The 17,936-nt window shown below is 42.3% G+C and overlaps 2 protein-coding genes and 2 pseudogenes across 2 annotated transcripts; 2 read left to right on the top strand and 2 right to left on the bottom strand.

The window, feature by feature from the left end:
- Positions 1–435: 435 nt before the first annotated feature.
- On the bottom strand, positions 436–6,544 carry LOC115684592 (ribonuclease III domain-containing protein RNC1, chloroplastic). Its single transcript, XM_030609377.2, has 5 exons — positions 5,609–6,544; positions 4,518–4,722; positions 3,899–4,099; positions 3,363–3,449; positions 436–785 (listed from the first exon to the last, which is right to left on the bottom strand). The coding sequence occupies exons 1-5, from the start codon at positions 6,403–6,405 to the stop codon at positions 465–467; spliced, it is 1,611 nt and encodes a 536-aa protein (XP_030465237.2). The 5' UTR covers positions 6,406–6,544; the 3' UTR covers positions 436–464.
- Positions 6,545–7,129: 585 nt separating this feature from the next.
- On the top strand, positions 7,130–10,429 carry LOC130134480 (IAA-amino acid hydrolase ILR1-like 4; annotated as a pseudogene).
- Positions 10,430–12,180: 1,751 nt separating this feature from the next.
- Positions 12,181–15,701, top strand: LOC130137057 (IAA-amino acid hydrolase ILR1-like 1; annotated as a pseudogene).
- Positions 15,702–16,571: 870 nt separating this feature from the next.
- LOC115684577 (40S ribosomal protein S30) lies at positions 16,572–17,349 on the bottom strand. The gene is made up of 3 exons (XM_030609357.2): positions 17,209–17,349; positions 16,950–17,087; positions 16,572–16,842 (listed from the first exon to the last, which is right to left on the bottom strand). The coding sequence occupies exons 1-3, from the start codon at positions 17,210–17,212 to the stop codon at positions 16,796–16,798; spliced, it is 189 nt and encodes a 62-aa protein (XP_030465217.1). The 5' UTR covers positions 17,213–17,349; the 3' UTR covers positions 16,572–16,795.
- Between the last annotated feature and the right edge of the window lie 587 nt (positions 17,350–17,936).

Here is a 17,936-nt window from a genome sequence, read left to right as displayed (position 1 = left end):
TTACCTACATCATCCACTGAAAGATCTCCCATCTCTCTCTTGATCTCTTTCCTGCGAACGAAACGAAACATCGCCAGATTCATTTCGTTTCATTTCATTTATTTTTCGATCTATTTCTTTTCGATCCTCCATGGAATTAGGGCTTTTGCACATTCTCAGTCATCACCTCTCCTTTTCGTGTTCACTCGCGTGTGGTAACAAGAGCAAAATCCCCCACATCCGCAAATGCGCACGGAGCATCGACGGTCGAACCGAGCGAAACTCGAACCACCGAATCAGATCCGGCGAAATTTCATGTGATCTCGAGCTCTTTCTAATCGTATTTTAGATAATGATCAGAAGTTCTTGTTCATGCGTTTCCATCTTTTACAATTTTACGGTTTGATCGCGAGCAGCATTTCGAATTATCAAAAAGCGCCAAAAATGGAGGAAGGAGACGGCTATATATTCGCTATCTAATCCTTTTAAACGACAGCTTTAGGCTGGATTTGCTCAAAGTCGAACACGTCGAACATGAGCCGCCTCACGTCCGGCTTCCCGTACACCGCGTACGAGAGCCCGTGGATGGCCTGCTGGACGGCCGTCGTGGCCGGGTTCCGTAGCCGCCGGTTGTGCTCGTACGAGTCCTGCACCTGCTCGGAGTAGATGATGAGGTGGTGGAGGTGCTTGTCCCTCAGGTACCGCCCGCAGAACTTGTTCATGAGGACGCGCCGGTGCCTCTCTTGCAGCCATTTCCCCGGCGCGTCTATGTGCTTCATCAGTAGCCTCTCCGCCATCACCAGATCCTAAAAGTCAGCATCATCAGGAAAATTAGAATGAGATCTACAATGCGCTTCGAGGATGAACTTAAAAGATTTCCAATTGCATACACTAATACGCACACGGTCTCGACTAGATTGCTGCTATGATTTCGCAGACTCTTATCCCCATAATTGATCTTTGAGCAAACCTACCTATCCTTCATCCTAGACATAGCCACGGTTCGGAACCGGAGGTTCCAGTTCGTGGCCATGTATGAACAACCGCCGGTTCCGGCCCGGTTCGGAACTAGCCGGTAAAAATTTTAAAAATAAATTATGAAATAAAAAAATAATGAATTATTAAATTATGAAATAATGAATTATTCAATATAAAATGTAATTAAAAATGTACGTTGTACTCAAATTTGGAGAAAAAAAAGAGTTTCTCCACTTATTTGCAGTTTTTTTTTTTGGAACCGGGCCTGGAACCGCCAGTTCCGGTTCCGGTTCCAAACCGCGGGCCCGGTCAACGGGCCGGTCCCGGGTTTGACCCGAGCCGGTTCCAGGCCGAAACCGGCCCGTGGCCATGTCTACTTCATCCTTAGTATGTCAGACTTAATATCTATGTAAGTTCTAATAAACATGATGACAATTTTATCTCAATGCCCTAAATTGTAGCTATTGCTTGCTGGACAAGCAGTTTCGGATTTTGACCTATTAAATTGACAGGGCCGCGCTAATTACATATTGGTAGCGCATGATAACCATTCTGGTTCTGTCCAGAACTGGTTTTCTGTTCCCAGAAATAGCTTTAGACCAGAAATCCGTTTGGTAACGCAATTCCATTTTTCTATTTCTAGAACAACTTTTTGTTCCAGAACCGATTCTGAACCAGAAATCAAAACAAAAAAAAAGTAGGTTTTCTATTTCTAGACCAAAAATAAGAATCATTTCTGAGAGAATTTTTTCTTCAAAACACATGTTTATCTGGAAGTCACAGTCTTTGAGGTGGGAAAAAAAAGCAAAAAATCAAAAATTTCAAAACTTCACATAATGGTTTAGAATCTGTGGCTACCCACTTTGAGTGAAATTTAATTTTTTTTAGATGCCGAAAAAAATAAAAAAAATAAAAAATTTCACAAAATGGCTTAGAATACCTATGGCCACCCATTTTGAGCGAAATTTAATTTTTTTTAGATGCAAAAAAAAAAATAAAAAATAATCAAAAAATCTAAAATTTAAAAACTTAATAGAATGTCTTAGAATACCTGCATGCCACCCAATTTGAGCGAAATTTAATTTTTTTAGGTGCTAAAAAAATTAAAAAAAGCAAAAAATAAAAATTTCAAAACTTCACAGAATGGCTTAGAATACCCGTGCCATCCACTTTGAATGAAATTTAAATTTTTTAGGCGCCGAAAAATAAAAAAAACTTCAAAACTTCACGCGACTTAGAATACCCGTGCCACCACTTTGAGCGAAATTTATTTTTTTAGGTACTTAAAAAAATAAAAATAAGCAAAAAAGCAAAAATTTCAAAACTTCACGAATGGCTAGAATACCCGCGCCACCAACTTTGAATGAAATTTTATTTTTTAGGTGCTTAAAAAAAAAAAAAAGCAAAATCAAAAATTTCAAAACTTCACGAATGAGCTAGAATACATGTGGCCATCCACTTTAAGTGAAATTTAATTTTCTTTAGGTGCCGAAAAAAAATTAAAAAATCAAAAATACCATTTGGGCACCTAAAAAAATTAAATTTTACTCAAAGTGGATGACTAGAGGCATTCTAAGTCATTATGTGAGTTTTGAAATTTTTTAATTTTTTATGTTTTTATTTTTTTTTCGGCACTTAAAAAAATTTAAATTTCACTCAAAGTGGGTGGCCACAGATATTCTAAGTCATTCTGTGAAGTTTTGAAATTTTTGATTTTTTGCTTTTTTTTTCACCTCAAAATTAAAATTTCACTCAAAGTGGGTGGCCACAGGTATTCTAAGCTATTCTGTGAAGTTTTAAAATTTTTGATATTTTTTTTGGGCACCTAAAAAAATTTAAATTTTACTAAAAGTGGGTGGCCACAGGTATTTTAAGCCATTCTATGAAGTTTTGAAATTTTTGATTTTTTGATTTTTTTTGAAAAAATTCAACAAATTTCCTATTTTCCCGAAATCTGAATTTTTTTATTTTTTGGAAATTGTGATGAATTTTTCTAGAATTTTTCAATTTTTTTTGGATTTTTTGAATTTTTTTGAGATTTTTAGGAATTTTTTGGATTTTCTAATTATTTTTATTCCATTTCTAAAAAAATGGATTTTTGTTCCTAGAAATAAAATTTTGTGTTGTTTATCAAACGAGTTTTTGTTTCAGGAAATAAAAATTTTGTGCTGTTATCAAACGGGTTTCTGTTCCAGAAATAGAAATTTTTTGTCGTTGTCAAACGGGTTTCTTTTCTCAGAAACTCATCCTGGAACCAGAAATAGAAAACATCAACTTTAGGGGTATATCTATTATTTTTGTCATCCTTTACTATGATGTACTGCGCTTCCGTAAATCAATTCAAAGCATTATCTTTGTAACGACCGATCATGTCGAATCATGACCGATGCGAGAGGGACATGTACCTGGATCTTTTGGCCGACGTACTCCAACCTCTCGTAACAGAATCGAGGATGATCAAACTTGTATTTCGATGGGTGTAAGAAACATAGCTGCATGGGGAAAGGACAAGAGCAACAATGGTTAAGGAAGCCGCACCAGACCATACAAATTTGACCTCGACAAAGTTAGGCAAATATACAACACGGCGAAGCTAATAATGCGCACATAATAATTCCCGCAACCCGTCAAAGCAAGCGAACTCTTGTCGTATTAAATGTAAGATGTGAAAAAATTCATGAAATGGAGTGCTTACTTTAGTTCCACAATTTTCAGCTCAAATTCACAGTTTTCATAGTCAAAGGAGGCCAATGAATCTAAAGATTGCCAACCCGTCCGAAAAAGAAGGCCAGCAGTATCTTAACCCCAAAACAGAGATGAAGAAATACAGGGTATATCAAAGAATTTCAAGTATATTCCTTCTTCACTAGACCGCCGACCCCATCTCATTGAATGCTTATGTACTTAAGTAGAGACAAGAGGATCAAAAGAAGTTTGGTACCTGTAACCCAAGTCCAAGTTCAATATTTCTGGCTGCGGTAATGTCGGGGATCCTATCTGTCATGTTCAAGGGATATCCCAGAGTTTGCATGACTTTTGGTCTGCTGTCGTAGTCCCATATGTTTCCACGGAATCGATGCATTCCCGGCGGCACGCAAGCCCTGAAAAGCCTTGGATGTGTGAAGAGTGCGTCTTCTGGAGGCTGCAAGTAAAATGTGTATCCAGAACTCTCACGACGATGAAGTAACAATTCTCTGAACTTGCTATCTAAGTGCATACTAATGACCCCAGCACATGAGCTCACATTGACCTGTCAACTAAACTTTACCTCCTCTTAGTTAAAAATGTCTTATGGTTTTGATCTCAAATCGTTTCCCATTGATTCCTACTTACTCCTCAAATGAGAGTGCCAATTGTGAGAGAACAAATGACTGTGGACAAGTGTTCATGAAAGTTTCCGATTGCTTATTGATATAATGAAACAATTTCGACCTTCTGGAGCATGACAAATTATAGAACATTTGCTTCCCAAGTTCTCTTCCTGGCCATTTCTTTTTTTTTCTTAAGGGCTACAAACTACTATATGCCAAGTACGAAGAGGCAAACAAAGAATTACTTGCCTTGTAGACAGCAACATCTTGCCAGCCGAGCGTTTTGGTATCAAATTCAACAGATACATAATCAACGTCCTCAAGTTGCCTTCTCATTTTTGGCTGGCAGTCCTCAGAATCAGGGTCCATTCCAAATACTTCAAAAAGAACGCGATACACTTCTGGCATTCCAAAGCACAGGTATATTGCCCCGAAAAGAGCCCAAAAAACCGACCTATATGGCATATATATATATTAGTGAAATGACAGAGGATGATCACTAAGTACAACAAAGAAATCGCAGCACTTATTCTTGAAGGTGAATAATTTACGCAGCAAGATATTTAGGTAAGGTAAAAATGCCAGAAAAGTTCATAAAACTTTAATGGATCAAAAAACACGAATCCACGAAGCATGACATTTTGATAATTCGTACGCAGCATGAGCTTTTCTTTGATTAGTGAGAAACTAAAATCATATCAATTCTTCTACTGACAATTGATTAATCCTACGAAAATATCTGTGGAAGAAGGATATAAATCATAAGCAAACTGTTACGTTATATCATAATAAACAACACATTCCAATCAGTTTCGCCCTGTTTATTTTTCTGCATCTATCAAGTTTCCCACCAAATGATGCCAGTGTCATTAAATCAACACCAATTCAGTGAATTCACCATCTCCACGCTCTTGAGAGCCCAGTGAGTACATTCTCAAAACGGGAGCATTTTCAAGTCACACCTTCAGTATTTTCTAGAATTTTTCCAAGTGCTCCAGCCACAACCCATTTCCTTAACCTTGCACATGCTTAAAGTCTGATTTCACATCTGTTTCCTTTCCAATCCATCAGTCTTCACTAAATGTTTGAACATGATAACATTATCCTCAGCATAAAAGCACAAACTCATCAAGAGTTCACTCACAACCAGGACAAAGTGCAAATGAAAGCTCTCACATGAAAAATCATACCCATCACGATAGTAGTTGCTCAGAATTCAGCATTCAAAAGGTGATCTTCAAAGTTCAATCAATGACCAGTGCTCTAGCATTCCAAAAGCATATAAGAAATCCAACCACAGACTAATTACAAACTAGAGCCAAAGTACCAAAACAACTTACTTAACAGGCGGCTCCCTGTCCTTCTTAGTCAGCTTATCCATATCATCATATGGGAATACCAAATTCTGCAAGCTAGCAGCTTTAATCCATTTCGGCAAGTTCCTCTTCCCAATCAATCCAAACACCCTCTCCCTCATCGGAGCCGGGGACTCCCTCGGATACCGCTGCAGAAAGTACTCCGCCAGCGCCAATTCGAGCACATATTGCCCCAAGAACCACAACCTCGAATGCCCCGACCTCACGTGCCGGGCATTCGTCCGCTCGCAGGACGGGTGCTGGAAGGCCAAGTACAGCAGCGAATCGAACTGCTTCGCCGGGTTGTCGTCTCCGAACCTGTCCGACGGCTCCAGCGGGTACCCGAGAGCCTGCTTCGCCTCCAGCAGGTACTCGTCCATCCAAGTCCTGTCCGCATTGTTCAGCTTGGAAGAGGGCAGGCAGGAACTCAATAGGGGGAACGACTTGAGGGACAGCTGGGGGCTGTTCAAGAACCTGTCGGCCAGCTTCCTGTCGTCCAGGGGTGGCTTCAATATGAACCTCTTCGGGGGCACCTTCTTCTTCGGCGAGGTCGCGCGCTTGCGCTCCGCGAGCTCCTTGAGGAGCCTCTGGGGGCTGTTCCTGGGCAGGTCTTGTTTCGGGTCGACGGCGACGGCGACAACGGAGCGGCCCCGCCATGTGGGCAGCTTCTTCCTGGGGTTCTTGAGGCGGATTTGGAGCCGGAACGGGGAGACGGAGGAGGAGAAGGAGAAGGAGAAGGGCTTTGTCGTGGGTGGGTTGGCGAAGCAAGAAGAGAGCTCCATGGAGGAGATGAACTAGGTTTCAATGGAGGGTCTGGAGGAGGAACATCAATGGCGGAAACTGGGCTCTGTGATGGACTGACGAGCCAGGGGAGGAGCGTTCAGGATTTTTTGGGCAGAGGTTGAAGATGAGCAGACGTCGATTGAATGCGGTCCGGATATAGGTTTTTGCGGGCCAATTTGGGCCGCCGGATTGCGAGACAGAGGTTTTGGGCCGTCAGATCGTAGCTCGCTGACATTTTTCGTAGTTTAGATAATCACTGAATGATACACTTGACGAAAAGCATCTGGGCCAATGTGAAGTTACTGATCCTAAGTGTGATCACGATCTGAGTATACCCTTAAATTGTCTTGTCTGAACTTTATGACCTAAAATTCGGTGGGATTTTCAGGTAACAGGAAAGAAAACTTTCTCTCTAATCGAGTTAGGACGTGAAATTTAATCATGTCGATTCGCCGGATATATATATATATATATATGGACAGACGGAACAATCCTATCGATTTCTCCTATTTTTGTGAGGTATGATAATCACCACCAAGAATTTGCCAATATAACGACATCTGAGAACCGTGCCTTGAGTATTTTGGCCAAAAACAAAATATTTTCAATGGGCCAATGTCAATTTCTTGTCCCTGTCAACCCGAGGTTCTGGCATTTGATTTCTATACTAATTCGTGTTAGAAAATGCGCTTTTCTTTTTCCATTTGCCAACCCCAAAAACAGCAAAAAAATTTTAAAAAAATAAAGAGAGCATCTTTTGCTCAAAAACCCAACACCTGTATTCCCCACGAAAGATCCCAACTTTTTCAGATTTCAATCTCAAGCCACTCACTCCCTGAGTCTCACAACTCAATGGGTATCTCGAAATGGGTCCTTCTGCTTCTGATTCAATACGTGCGCATCCCACGATCATGTCTGTGTTCATCAAGACCAGGTTTGACCCCAGAAGAACTGGCTCAAATCCCGGTGGATTTTCTCAATCTTGCTCAAAAACCAGAGATCGTTGACTACATGGTGAGCATCAGGAGGAGGATACACGAGTACCCAGAACTTGGTTTCGAGGAATTTGAGACCAGCAAGCTTATAAGGTCGGAGCTTGATCGGATGGGTATTCAGTATAAACACCCACTTGCTGTTACGGGCGTTGTGGGTTACATTGGAACTGGGAAGCCACCGTTTGTAGCAATTCGAGCTGATATGGATGCTTTGGCAATGGAGGTTTGTTAAAATGTTCGCTTTTTCCCCCTCTTCTTTAAATCAGTTGCACTGTGAAAAAGTACAGACAAGTTAACCTAAATACCCGATTGTGTCATGTGGATTTGCATGGACTTCCAATTATAATTGATCAAACAGTGGTCCTTGGCCTGAACAGGAAAAGAAAAGTGGTGGACCATGCAGAGAAATTTAAGCTGATTTACAGTGCTTTGGTGAATTTGGCATGCTCTGGATATATTCATGTGAATATAAGCAGTTGCTTTGGCTGTTGTAATAGTGTACTGGTTCACTAATTTATATGAGATGCTAATGCTAATGAAGAGAGAGAATAATGAGGCTTTTGGTTGCAACAGGAGAGTGTAGAGTGGGAGCACAAGAGCAAAGTTCCCGGGAAAATGCATGCCTGTGGACATGATGGTCATGTTGCTATGCTTCTTGGTGCGGCCAGGTTGCTTCAAGGTCATCGCGATGAATTACAGGTTTCTTCTTTTTCTCTCAATGTACCTGGTCTGTAATCTTCCACCAGCAGAAGTTTGAGCTTTTTGTTCCTATACTCATGTTGCGGATGTATTGTAGCTTCCGTATCAATAAATGTGCAAAATCAATCACCTACAAGGGAATGCATTCACGACAGTTCTCCACCCACTTGTTTTCTCCAGTTGCTCGACTTAAGTCTGAGTGCTTAACCGAGTTTTGGAATTGGTCTGGAAGCTACAGTACTTGTACTGCCACTCTCTTTCCAGTACTGGTTTGCAGTACTGAGTTAAAGATGTTTAAAACTAGAATGGGCTCGCTTCCGTTTTCAAACTATGACTGCCTTGTGTGTTCTGCACAATATCACTAAGCCTTGGAGTATAAGAGAAGCTTTTAATTGTCCTCCATTAGTAACAATTATACACGATCTGCAAATCGTTCTGTATATCAAACTCTAACAACATAGGTAATCATTGATCTTTGCGTGTGCATGTGTGAGACAACCGTGGAGAGGAAACCTATACCTTTGGTTTTCTGGGGGAATGTTTGATCTCTTCTGCAGAACTGCATTTTTACCTTGAATGTTCATTTCTTTGGTTATTTTTGTGTACACTGCTTGTCTTTCCTTGTCTTAGAGCTGATGAGTAGATGAATTCTTTTACAGGGGACAGTGGTTCTCGTTTTTCAACCAGCTGAGGAAGGAGGCGGAGGAGCCAAGAAAATGATAGATGATGGAGCACTGGAAAATGTTAATGCCATCTTCGGACTGCACCTTTCCGTCAAATTCCCTATTGGTGCAGTGGCAACCAGACCCGGTCCTCTTTTGGCTGCAAGTGGTTTCTTCGAGGCGGTAATAACCGGAAAGGGAGGTCATGCGGCGATTCCGCAGCACACAATAGATCCGATTGTAGCGGCATCCACTGTGATTGTTAGTCTGCAGCATCTCATTTCACGTGAAGCCGATCCACTGGATTCGCAGGTTCTCTCTCTCTCTCTCTCTCTCTCTCTCTCTCTCTCTCTCTCTCTCTCTCCCCGACAGTAAATTCTTTGCATGAACTAATGGAGTTGTAGAATCTAATGGACGTTGTAATCATGATTTGTGGATTCAATCTCCTTTTACCTTTCAAGATAGACAGGATTTAGCTCGTCTGATCTGCATAGTCAGGGCTATGACAGAATTACCAACCACCCGATCAGCATTTGAAACTCTAAAGTGAATATGTGCAGGTGGTTACGGTGGCTAAGATTGAAGGAGGTGGCGCGTTCAATGTGATTCCCGATTCTGTGACTATAGGTGGCACATTCAGGGCATTTTCCATGGACAGCTTAATCCAACTTAAACAAAGAATCAAAGAGGTGAGATTCATCTGGTTTGCCTTAGCTTCATCTCCGCTCAACTAAATGCCTTGATGCTCTTTCATCTTCCAATTTATCCCCGTCTCAAAGTTATGTCTTCTTTTACCGTTTGAATGCTTCGAGTCCACAGAGAGTTCTTAAGTCTTTAATAGCGTAATACCTTAAAGTTATAATTTTATTCTATTTAAACACATGTAACAGGTCATTATGAGACAAGCAAGTGTACAGAGGTGCAACGCAACGGTCTCATTCAGTGTTAAACCATTCTACCCGGTGACGGCTAATGCCAAAGATTTGCACGAGCACTTCAAGAGTGTCGCACGGGATATGCTGGGTTCGCGCAAGATTCTAGAGATGGAACCATTGATGGGTTCAGAGGACTTCTCGTTCTATACTGAGGTGAGCCCAGGTTACTTTTATTATGTCGGGATGGAGGATGAGAGCCTAGGGAAGATGGAATCAGGGCACTCCCCATACTTCAGACTTAACGAGGATGCACTTCCATACGGAGCGGCGCTTCACGCGGCACTTGCAACGCGATACATCCTAGAGAACCAACTGAAGTCGGATGCAGCAAAAGGAAGTTCTCATGATGAATTGTAAAGTGCTTGTGCTTTCTTGATGTGAACTGGTTTTAAGCTTCTGATAATTTAGACAGCCAAAAACTACATGGAGATCTATGGCCGAAAAAAGGGAAAAAAGAAACGACTGTTAGGAGTTGTATGTAAATATGGCATAGCTGACCATTGAAGCCTGTAAGCTGAGGTAGGACATTGTAGTGGTGATTGTGTCATTAGAGCGACCTCAGCTCAGCCTCCATTGCTGGGACTTTTGTTTTGAGCAAGCAAGAAGATTGTGGTTTCGCAGTGATGGAATCCGGTCATGACCTTGTATGTTGAGCTTCATATGATCGACCTCAAACAATAACCACTTTCAAGAGGGTATATCTATGCACATAACATAACTTTTGTCTTTCTACTTTTGGTTGTGTCAACATTTACGAGGACAGACCACCTTGCCCCTACCATCTGGAGATGGGATCTATTCCTGCCGCTCTCGCCTCACCGTCACGAGGTGTCAGCACCGGACAGCCGCAGGTTTACCTAACTGAGGTTGTTTTGGCAATAAGAACTCGAGAGGTTCGAATAACTGGCAATATTTCACAAAGAAGGGTGGTCATACAATATACAATAGTGCCACCTTTCCTACCTAAAAGATGTATTTGCGATTTTACTTCTGCCAAATGGTGCTCTGTAAAGCAACCTCAACCAGCATCCCAACTGAACTTACATAATCACAAAGGTGACTACAGCAAGCTTCCCAAGCACCAACGCCAGCGTAACAAGCAACACTTGCCTGCTACCATCATCAGCTGGGTACACTCAAAAGTTGAAACGCCATCTCAGGACAAGCCTAATGTTTCGTCATGCATTCTTCAATCTGCGCAAGGTCAGCAAAAACCTACTGGTTTAGCTTTACACCTGGGTTAAGCGCCGGACATTCTCTCTGGTCTCACCATATGAACGTATAGACTCTAATTTCTTCAATACCTAAGGAAACTCGACAGTTTCGCCTGACACCAGTCATTTACAAGCCGAATCAGCAGCATTCGGCATGCCCCCAGGCAATCCCCATGCTTTTTGGTATACTCATCTTCCTTTTGCGCAGAGAAATTTTGCAGAATGAAAGCATCTCATTGTATTCTCACCGTATATATATAGGGGTCTTGTATTATTCATTTCGCCGTGTACAAAATTTTATATCTTTCTTTCATCACAATTATCAATTTAATATCAGAGCTACAATAATTATCTGAGAAAGTGTTAGGTCTGTTTCACATGGCGCTAGTCGCACCGGTTGTATCAGCTCATGTTTTTTCGCCGGTTTGCTGCTTTAATTGTTGTTCGAGACTCTCCGCTACTCGTTTCGAAAAATAGACACCACCGCTAGACTTGCGGCCCTCAAGCTACGGAGATCTCAAATTGAAAAAAAATTGTCGCGACCAACCTCCGGTTTTTAACATGGATCTTGCCTGTTACGCGATAAGTCTAGATCTGAGACTTAACTCCGGCTCTATCAAGTCCATACCATATCACAACTTAGGGTTTAAATTTTTAACTTGCCAAGAATGGTTAAACAAAGGATCACCGGTAGTGTATGGGGCAAAGTAATGAATTGTCTCTCATCATTTTGGCTACCGTACCTTACGAGAGAAATCCCTTTACCTTATAGATATGAAATCCTTTCAAATATCTCGTTAGGGACCGGTACATGGGGATGTGTATGGACTAAATATTGCCTTTCGTCATCCCGACACATTTCGTTCAACATACCTGATTTTCAATGCAATCGAAAATCTCACCAGGCAGATGGAGTCCATCAGTAGCAAACTCACTCTTACGCCTGCATCAATTGAGGCGATGTTACCGCTAAAGAAATTTTTTTTGCATATTTTATTTTTGCAAGAAAGGGAAAGTATTTAACTAAATAATTTATGAAAATACAAAGTTAAACTAAGTCATGGACTGATACCTTATGAGATCTTATACTTATTCATTGTCACTTCTTGACAGATTGTTACATATATTGCCAGGATCTTTGCAGCAAAGCTAATCTTTACGTTAAATGTCTTCAACTGATATAGACGTCGTGATCTTTTTCGATAACTACCGTCGAGACTTCCATGACCGTCAAGATCAGGATCGGTGCTATAAAAAAAAGAGCGTCATTCGCTTCGGCTCCAATACAAATATATAGCAACACCCGTATCTCCACAAGATCTCCCAACCATCTCAGATTTCAATCTCTACTCACTCGCTCAGTATTAACTCAATGGGTATCTCGAAATGGGTCCTTCTGCTTCTAATTCAATTCATACTCCTCCCACGATTATGTTTGTGTTCATCAAAACCAGGTTTGACCCCAGAACAACTGGCTCAGATCCCGGTGGATTTTCTCGATCTTGCTCAAAGACCAGAGATTGTGGACTACATGGTGAGCATCAGGAGGAGGATACACGAGTACCCGGAGCTTGGTTTCGAGGAATTTGAGACCAGCATGCTTATAAGGTCAGAGCTTGATCGGATGGGTATTCAGTATAAACACCCACTTGCTGTTACGGGCGTTGTGGGCTACATTGGAACCGGGAAGCCACCGTTTGTAGCAATTCGAGCTGATATGGATGCTTTGTCAATGGAGGTTGGTTAAAAGTTTGCTTTTTTCCCCTCTTTTTGGGAATTAGTTACCCCGCGAAAAAGTACAGACAAGTCAACCTAAATATGCAATTGTACCATGTGATGAAAAAGAAAAAAAAAGTAAAGAAAAAGGGTGGATTTGCATGGACTTCCGAGTATAATTGATCAAACAGTGGTCCTTGGGCTGAACAGGAAAAGAAAAGTGGTGGACCATGCAGAGAAATTTGAGCTGATTTACAGTGCTTTGGTGAATTTGGCATGCTCTTGATTTATTCGTTTGAATATAAGCAGTTGCTTTGGCTGTTGTAATAGTGCACTGGTTCACTAATTTATGTGAGATGCTAATGCTAACGAAGAGAGAGAATAATGCGGCTTTTGGTTGCAACAGGAGAGTGTAGAGTGGGAGCACATGAGCAAAGTTCCTGGGAAAATGCATGCCTGTGGACATGATGGTCATGTTGCTATGCTTCTTGGTGCGGCCAGGTTGCTTCAAGGTCATCGCGACGAGTTACAGGTTTCTTCTTTTTCTCTCAATGTACCTGGTCTGTAATCTTCCACCAGCAGAAGTCTGAGCTTTTGTTCGTATACTCATGTTGTGGATGTATTGTAGCTTCCGTATCAATAAATGTGCAAAATCAATCACCTACAAGGGAATGCATTCACGACAGTTCTCCACCCACTTGTTTTCTCCAGTTGCTTGACTTAAGTCTGAGTGCTTAACCGAGTTTTGGAATTGCTCTGGAACCTACTGAATGAGTTACAGGTTTCTTCTTTTTTCTCTCAATGTACCTGGTCTGTGAGCTTCCGCCAGCAGAAGTTTGATCTTTGTAATCAATTACCTAGACGGGAATGCAATTTCGCTTAAAAAAAAGCAGGCAACGGGTTCCGATATCTCATATGCTACACGGTCATGACAATGAGATATATTTCGGTGCTAACATTCATGACAGTTTTCGAGCCACTTGTTTTCTCCAGTTGCTCGACTTAAGTCTGAGTGCTTAACCAACTTTTGGAATTGGTCTAGATACTGCAGTACTTCCACTCTTTTTCCAGTACTAGTTTGCAGAATTGAGTCAAAGATGTTTAAAACTAGGGCTAGCTTCAATTTTCAAACTGTGACTGCCTTGGTTGTTCTGCACAATATCATTAAGCATTGGATTGTAAGAGAATTTTCAAACTGTGACTGCCTTGGGTGTTCTGCACAATATCATTAAGCATTGGATTGTAAGAGAAGCTCTTCATTGTCCTCCATTAGTAATAATTATACACGATCTGCAAATCGTTCTGTATATCAAACTCTAACAACATAGGTAATCATTGATCTTTGCATGTGTGTGTGTGAGACAACCGTGGAGAGGAAACCTATACCTTTGGTTTTCTGGGGGAATGTTTGATCTCTTCTGCAGAACTCCATTTTTACCTTGAATGTTCATTTCTTCGGATCGAGATTTATTTTTGTGTACACCACTTGTCTTTCCTTGTCTTAGAGCTGATGAGTAGATGAATTCTTTTACAGGGGACAGTGGTTCTCGTTTTTCAACCAGCTGAGGAAGGAGGCGGAGGAGCGAAGAAAATGATAGATGATGGAGCACTGGAAAATGTTAATGCCATCTTCGGACTGCACCTTTCCGTCAAATTCCCTATTGGTGCAGTGGCAACCAGACCTGGTCCGCTTTTGGCTGCATGTGGTTTCTTTGAGGCGGTAATAACCGGAAAGGGTGGTCATGCGGGGATTCGGCAGCACACAATAGATCCAATTGTGGCAGCATCCAATGTGATTGTTAATCTGCAGCATCTCATTTCACGTGAAGCCGATCCACTGGATTCGCAGGTTCTCTCTTTCTCTCTGTGACAATAATTTCTTTGCATGAGCCGACGGAGTTGTGGAATCACTTAATGGCTGTTCTGATCATGAGTTGTGAATTAAATCTCCTATTAGTTCCAAGATTGATAGAATTTAGCTCATCTGATCCTTAATAGGCAGTGCTATGACTGAATTACCGACCACCTGATTAGTATTTCAACTTGAAAAGCGAATACGTGCAGGTGGTTACGGTGGCTAAGATCGAAGGAGGTGGCGCGTTCAATGTGATTCCCGATTCCGTGACTATAGGCGGCACATTCAGGGCACTTTCCATGGACAGCTTCTTCCAACTGAAACAGAGAATCGAAGAGGTGAGATCCCATCCGGTTCGCCTAAGCTTCATCTCCGCTTAACTAGTGATGCCTCGAAGCTCTTTCATGTTCCCTTTATCCCCCCGTCTCAAACTTACTTCGTGTTTTTTTTACCGTTTGACCACTTTTAGTCTTAGGAGAAATCTTAATGCTTGCATAGCACGACACCTTAAGTTACAATACGTAACAGGTCATCATGAGACAAGCAAGTGTGCAGAGGTGCAACGCGACGGTTTCGTTCAGTTCTAAGTCCTTCTACCCGGTGACGGCAAACAGCAAAGGTTTGCACGAGCACTTTGAGAACATTGCGCGAGATATGCTGGGCCCGTGCAAGGTTTTAGTGATGAAACCAATGATGGGTTCGGAGGATTTCTCGTTTTATTCGGAGGTGATCCCGGCTTACTTCTACTTTGTCGGGATGAACGACGAGAGCCTAGGGAAGATGGAAGCTGGGCACTCCCCATACTACAAACTCAACGAAGATGCGCTTCCATACGGGGCGGCACTTCATGCGGCACTTGCCACGCGGTACATCCTAGAGAACCAACAGAAGCCGGTTGCAGCAAAAGAAAGTTCTCATGATGAATTGTAAGGTGCGTGCGCTTTCTTGATGTGAACTCATCTTAAGCTTCTGATAACTTGAGACAGCCAACAACCATTTGGAGATTTATGGCCCAAAAAAGGGAAGAAAGAAACTACTGTTTGGAGCTGTATGTAAATATGGTTTTGCTGACCATTGAAGCCTGCAAGGTGAGGTAGGACATAGAAGTGGCGATTGTGTCCTTAAAGCGACCTCAGCTCAGCCTCGATTGCTGGAATTGTTGTTTTGGGAAAGCTAGAAGATTGCAATTTCGCAGTAATGGAATCCGGTCATCACCTTATATGCTAAGCCTCATATGGTCGAACCTCGGACAATAATTGCTTCCAAAGCGAGTATCAGTGCACCTATTAGCACTTTCTCCTTTTTTACCTTTGGTTATGTTACAGCATTCATGAAGACAGACCACCTCGCCGCCAATATCCAGGATCTGTTCGTGCCGCTTGCCTCGCCGTCATGAGGTGTCACCACTGGACAGCCGTGCATTTACGTTATTGAGGTTGTTTTCATAAGAACTCGAGAGGTTTGAACAACTGGAAATATTTCAAAAAAAGGGGTAAATTCACAGTGTCCTAATAGCGGGAGAGATGTACTTGCGATTCGTTTTCGCCAAATCGTGCACTGTAAAACAACCTCAACTAGCATCCCAACTCAACTTTCAAGACCACAAATTCAACCCCCCAGCATGCCTAGATTCCACATGCGTGCATGCGACATTCCGTACAGGCGTCGCAAGCACCAACACTAACCTAACAAGCAACATTGCCAGCTACCATCCTCATCATCAGGGTACATTGACAGACCATCTCCGGTCAAGTCTAATGTTTCATCTACCATTCTCCAATCTGGGCAAGGTAAGCTAAAACCTACTACTAGTTTTGCTTCCAGCTGGGTTAAGTACCAGACATTCTCTCCCGTCTCGCCATATAAACAAATAGACTTCAACTGCTACAATTCCTAACGAAACTCATGAGTTTTGGCGAATCGCCATTCGGCATCCCCCAGACATCCCAATGCTTTTTAGAATATACTCATCTTCCTTCGCGGGACGAAAACATCACATCAAACACCGACATCGCACGGAAGTAAAAGTACCGCCCGAGGTATCGAGCAAAAGCATATGGAGAAAGCTCAGTCATCGAACATCAATAACTTAGGATCAGCAGGGAACAAAACTACATTATCTATGGCCAAGTGGGTAGGCAAAAACCTCAACATGGTCCAGCAAGTCCGAAGTCACCAAGACCAAGAGTATGCAATCAAACCCCAAATTTCAAAAGCATAACAATCCAATGAAGAAACAAGAAACCCAAAAAAGCCCCATCTTTGCAGGACCTACAGAGCAACTCTTCCTTTAGGCTCCAAACGAAGCTTAGCTCACTTCTCAGACGAGTTGGGGCCTCTCTTCTTTCCAAAGCCAACAACTACACCGCACCAGAATTTGACAAAGGCAAGAAATCAACAATTCAATTCACCAAAAAAAACAATCAAGAAAATGCACGGAGCCAAGCCAATGCAATCAAAAAGGTACCGGCGGTGACGAAGCGGCGGTTGTACTGCATCCGCTTGTGGGCGCGGCCGCGGGGCTTCTTCTTCTTATCCTGCTTCGCCACCTTCGGGGTCTGGCCTCTCACCTTACCGGCGCGAGCCAGGGATCCGTGGACCTTACCTGCGGACAAAAGAGAGAAAACATGAACTCAAACATCATCGTCCGCCATAAAAAAAAAAAAACCACCTCGGAAGAAGAGGCCGAATCGGAGACGACGCAGAGCTTTCGATTCGGAGCTCACCCATGTCTTGGAGAGGTGTCGGGGAGAGAGAGAGGGCTTCGCTGCTTCCGCCGGCGTCGTCGGGTTCCGAGGTTCGTATGATGGGGGGGAGGAGAGGCGGAATTAGGGTTTTTGGATTTTATATGCGTTTCGCGTAGAGAGGACAGGGAGGATGAGTTGGGCCTGAAGGCGCGAGGCCTACTTATGGGCCTTCAGGCCCATTTCAGGGAACACTGTGTGTAGTTTTTTTTTTTAAATGAGAGACCGTTTAGGTATTCTGGAAGCATCACGATCATCGTCTTCGTTTGTGTTATCCATTCGAGCGGAACGCTTTGCGGTTGCGCGGAGTACCTCCTTGTGTCCTTATGTAGAATACTTAGCATGAGAAATTCGATATTTCTTGGCGATTGACATGTTGGATTTTACTTGAAAGAGAGGCGACGTATTGTCTTTTTGGGTAGTTAATGTTCTTTATAAAGGAGAAATCGATATCGGAAGCCAAAATTGGGGGAATTGATGAGTCTATCAACTCTAAAAGGAGGAGCATATTGATAAAGAAAATGGATTAAAAAAATGAAGTCGCATCTAAATTAAGACTAAGACAGAGAAAAAAGATTAGCAAAAGCATGATTTTCTTAGACATGGATGATCTGAAACGAGCCGGACCGAACCGAACTGAAGTGTGTCATTTGTAGATTTGATTTTAACTTTGGGAAGTGAAACGAGCTCGTCTCTCTACCAGCCTCCGA

Source organism: Syzygium oleosum, unplaced genomic scaffold, assembly GCF_021117445.2.
Source record: "Syzygium oleosum isolate NSW1041296 unplaced genomic scaffold, Sole_v2.1 Sole_v2.59, whole genome shotgun sequence".
Lineage (NCBI taxonomy): Eukaryota > Viridiplantae > Streptophyta > Magnoliopsida > Myrtales > Myrtaceae > Syzygium > Syzygium oleosum.
This window is presented reverse-complemented; position numbering and strand designations above follow the sequence as displayed.

Excerpts from the sequence above, each read along its gene's own strand:
- LOC115684592 (XM_030609377.2), bottom strand. The coding sequence starts at position 6,405 with ATGGAGCTCTCTTCTTGCTTCGCCAACCCACCCACGACAAAGCCCTTC. Across the intron at positions 4,723-5,608 it reads GACAGGGAGCCGCCTGTTAA|GTCGGTTTTTTGGGCTCTTT; the intron begins GTAAGTTGTTTT and ends TATGCCATATAG. Across the intron at positions 3,450-3,898 it reads AACTTGGACTTGGGTTACAG|CTATGTTTCTTACACCCATC; the intron begins GTACCAAACTTC and ends TTCCCCATGCAG.
- LOC115684577 (XM_030609357.2), bottom strand. Across the intron at positions 16,843-16,949 it reads CCGCCGCTTCGTCACCGCCG|TTGTTGGCTTTGGAAAGAAG; the intron begins GTACCTTTTTGA and ends GGTGCGGTGTAG.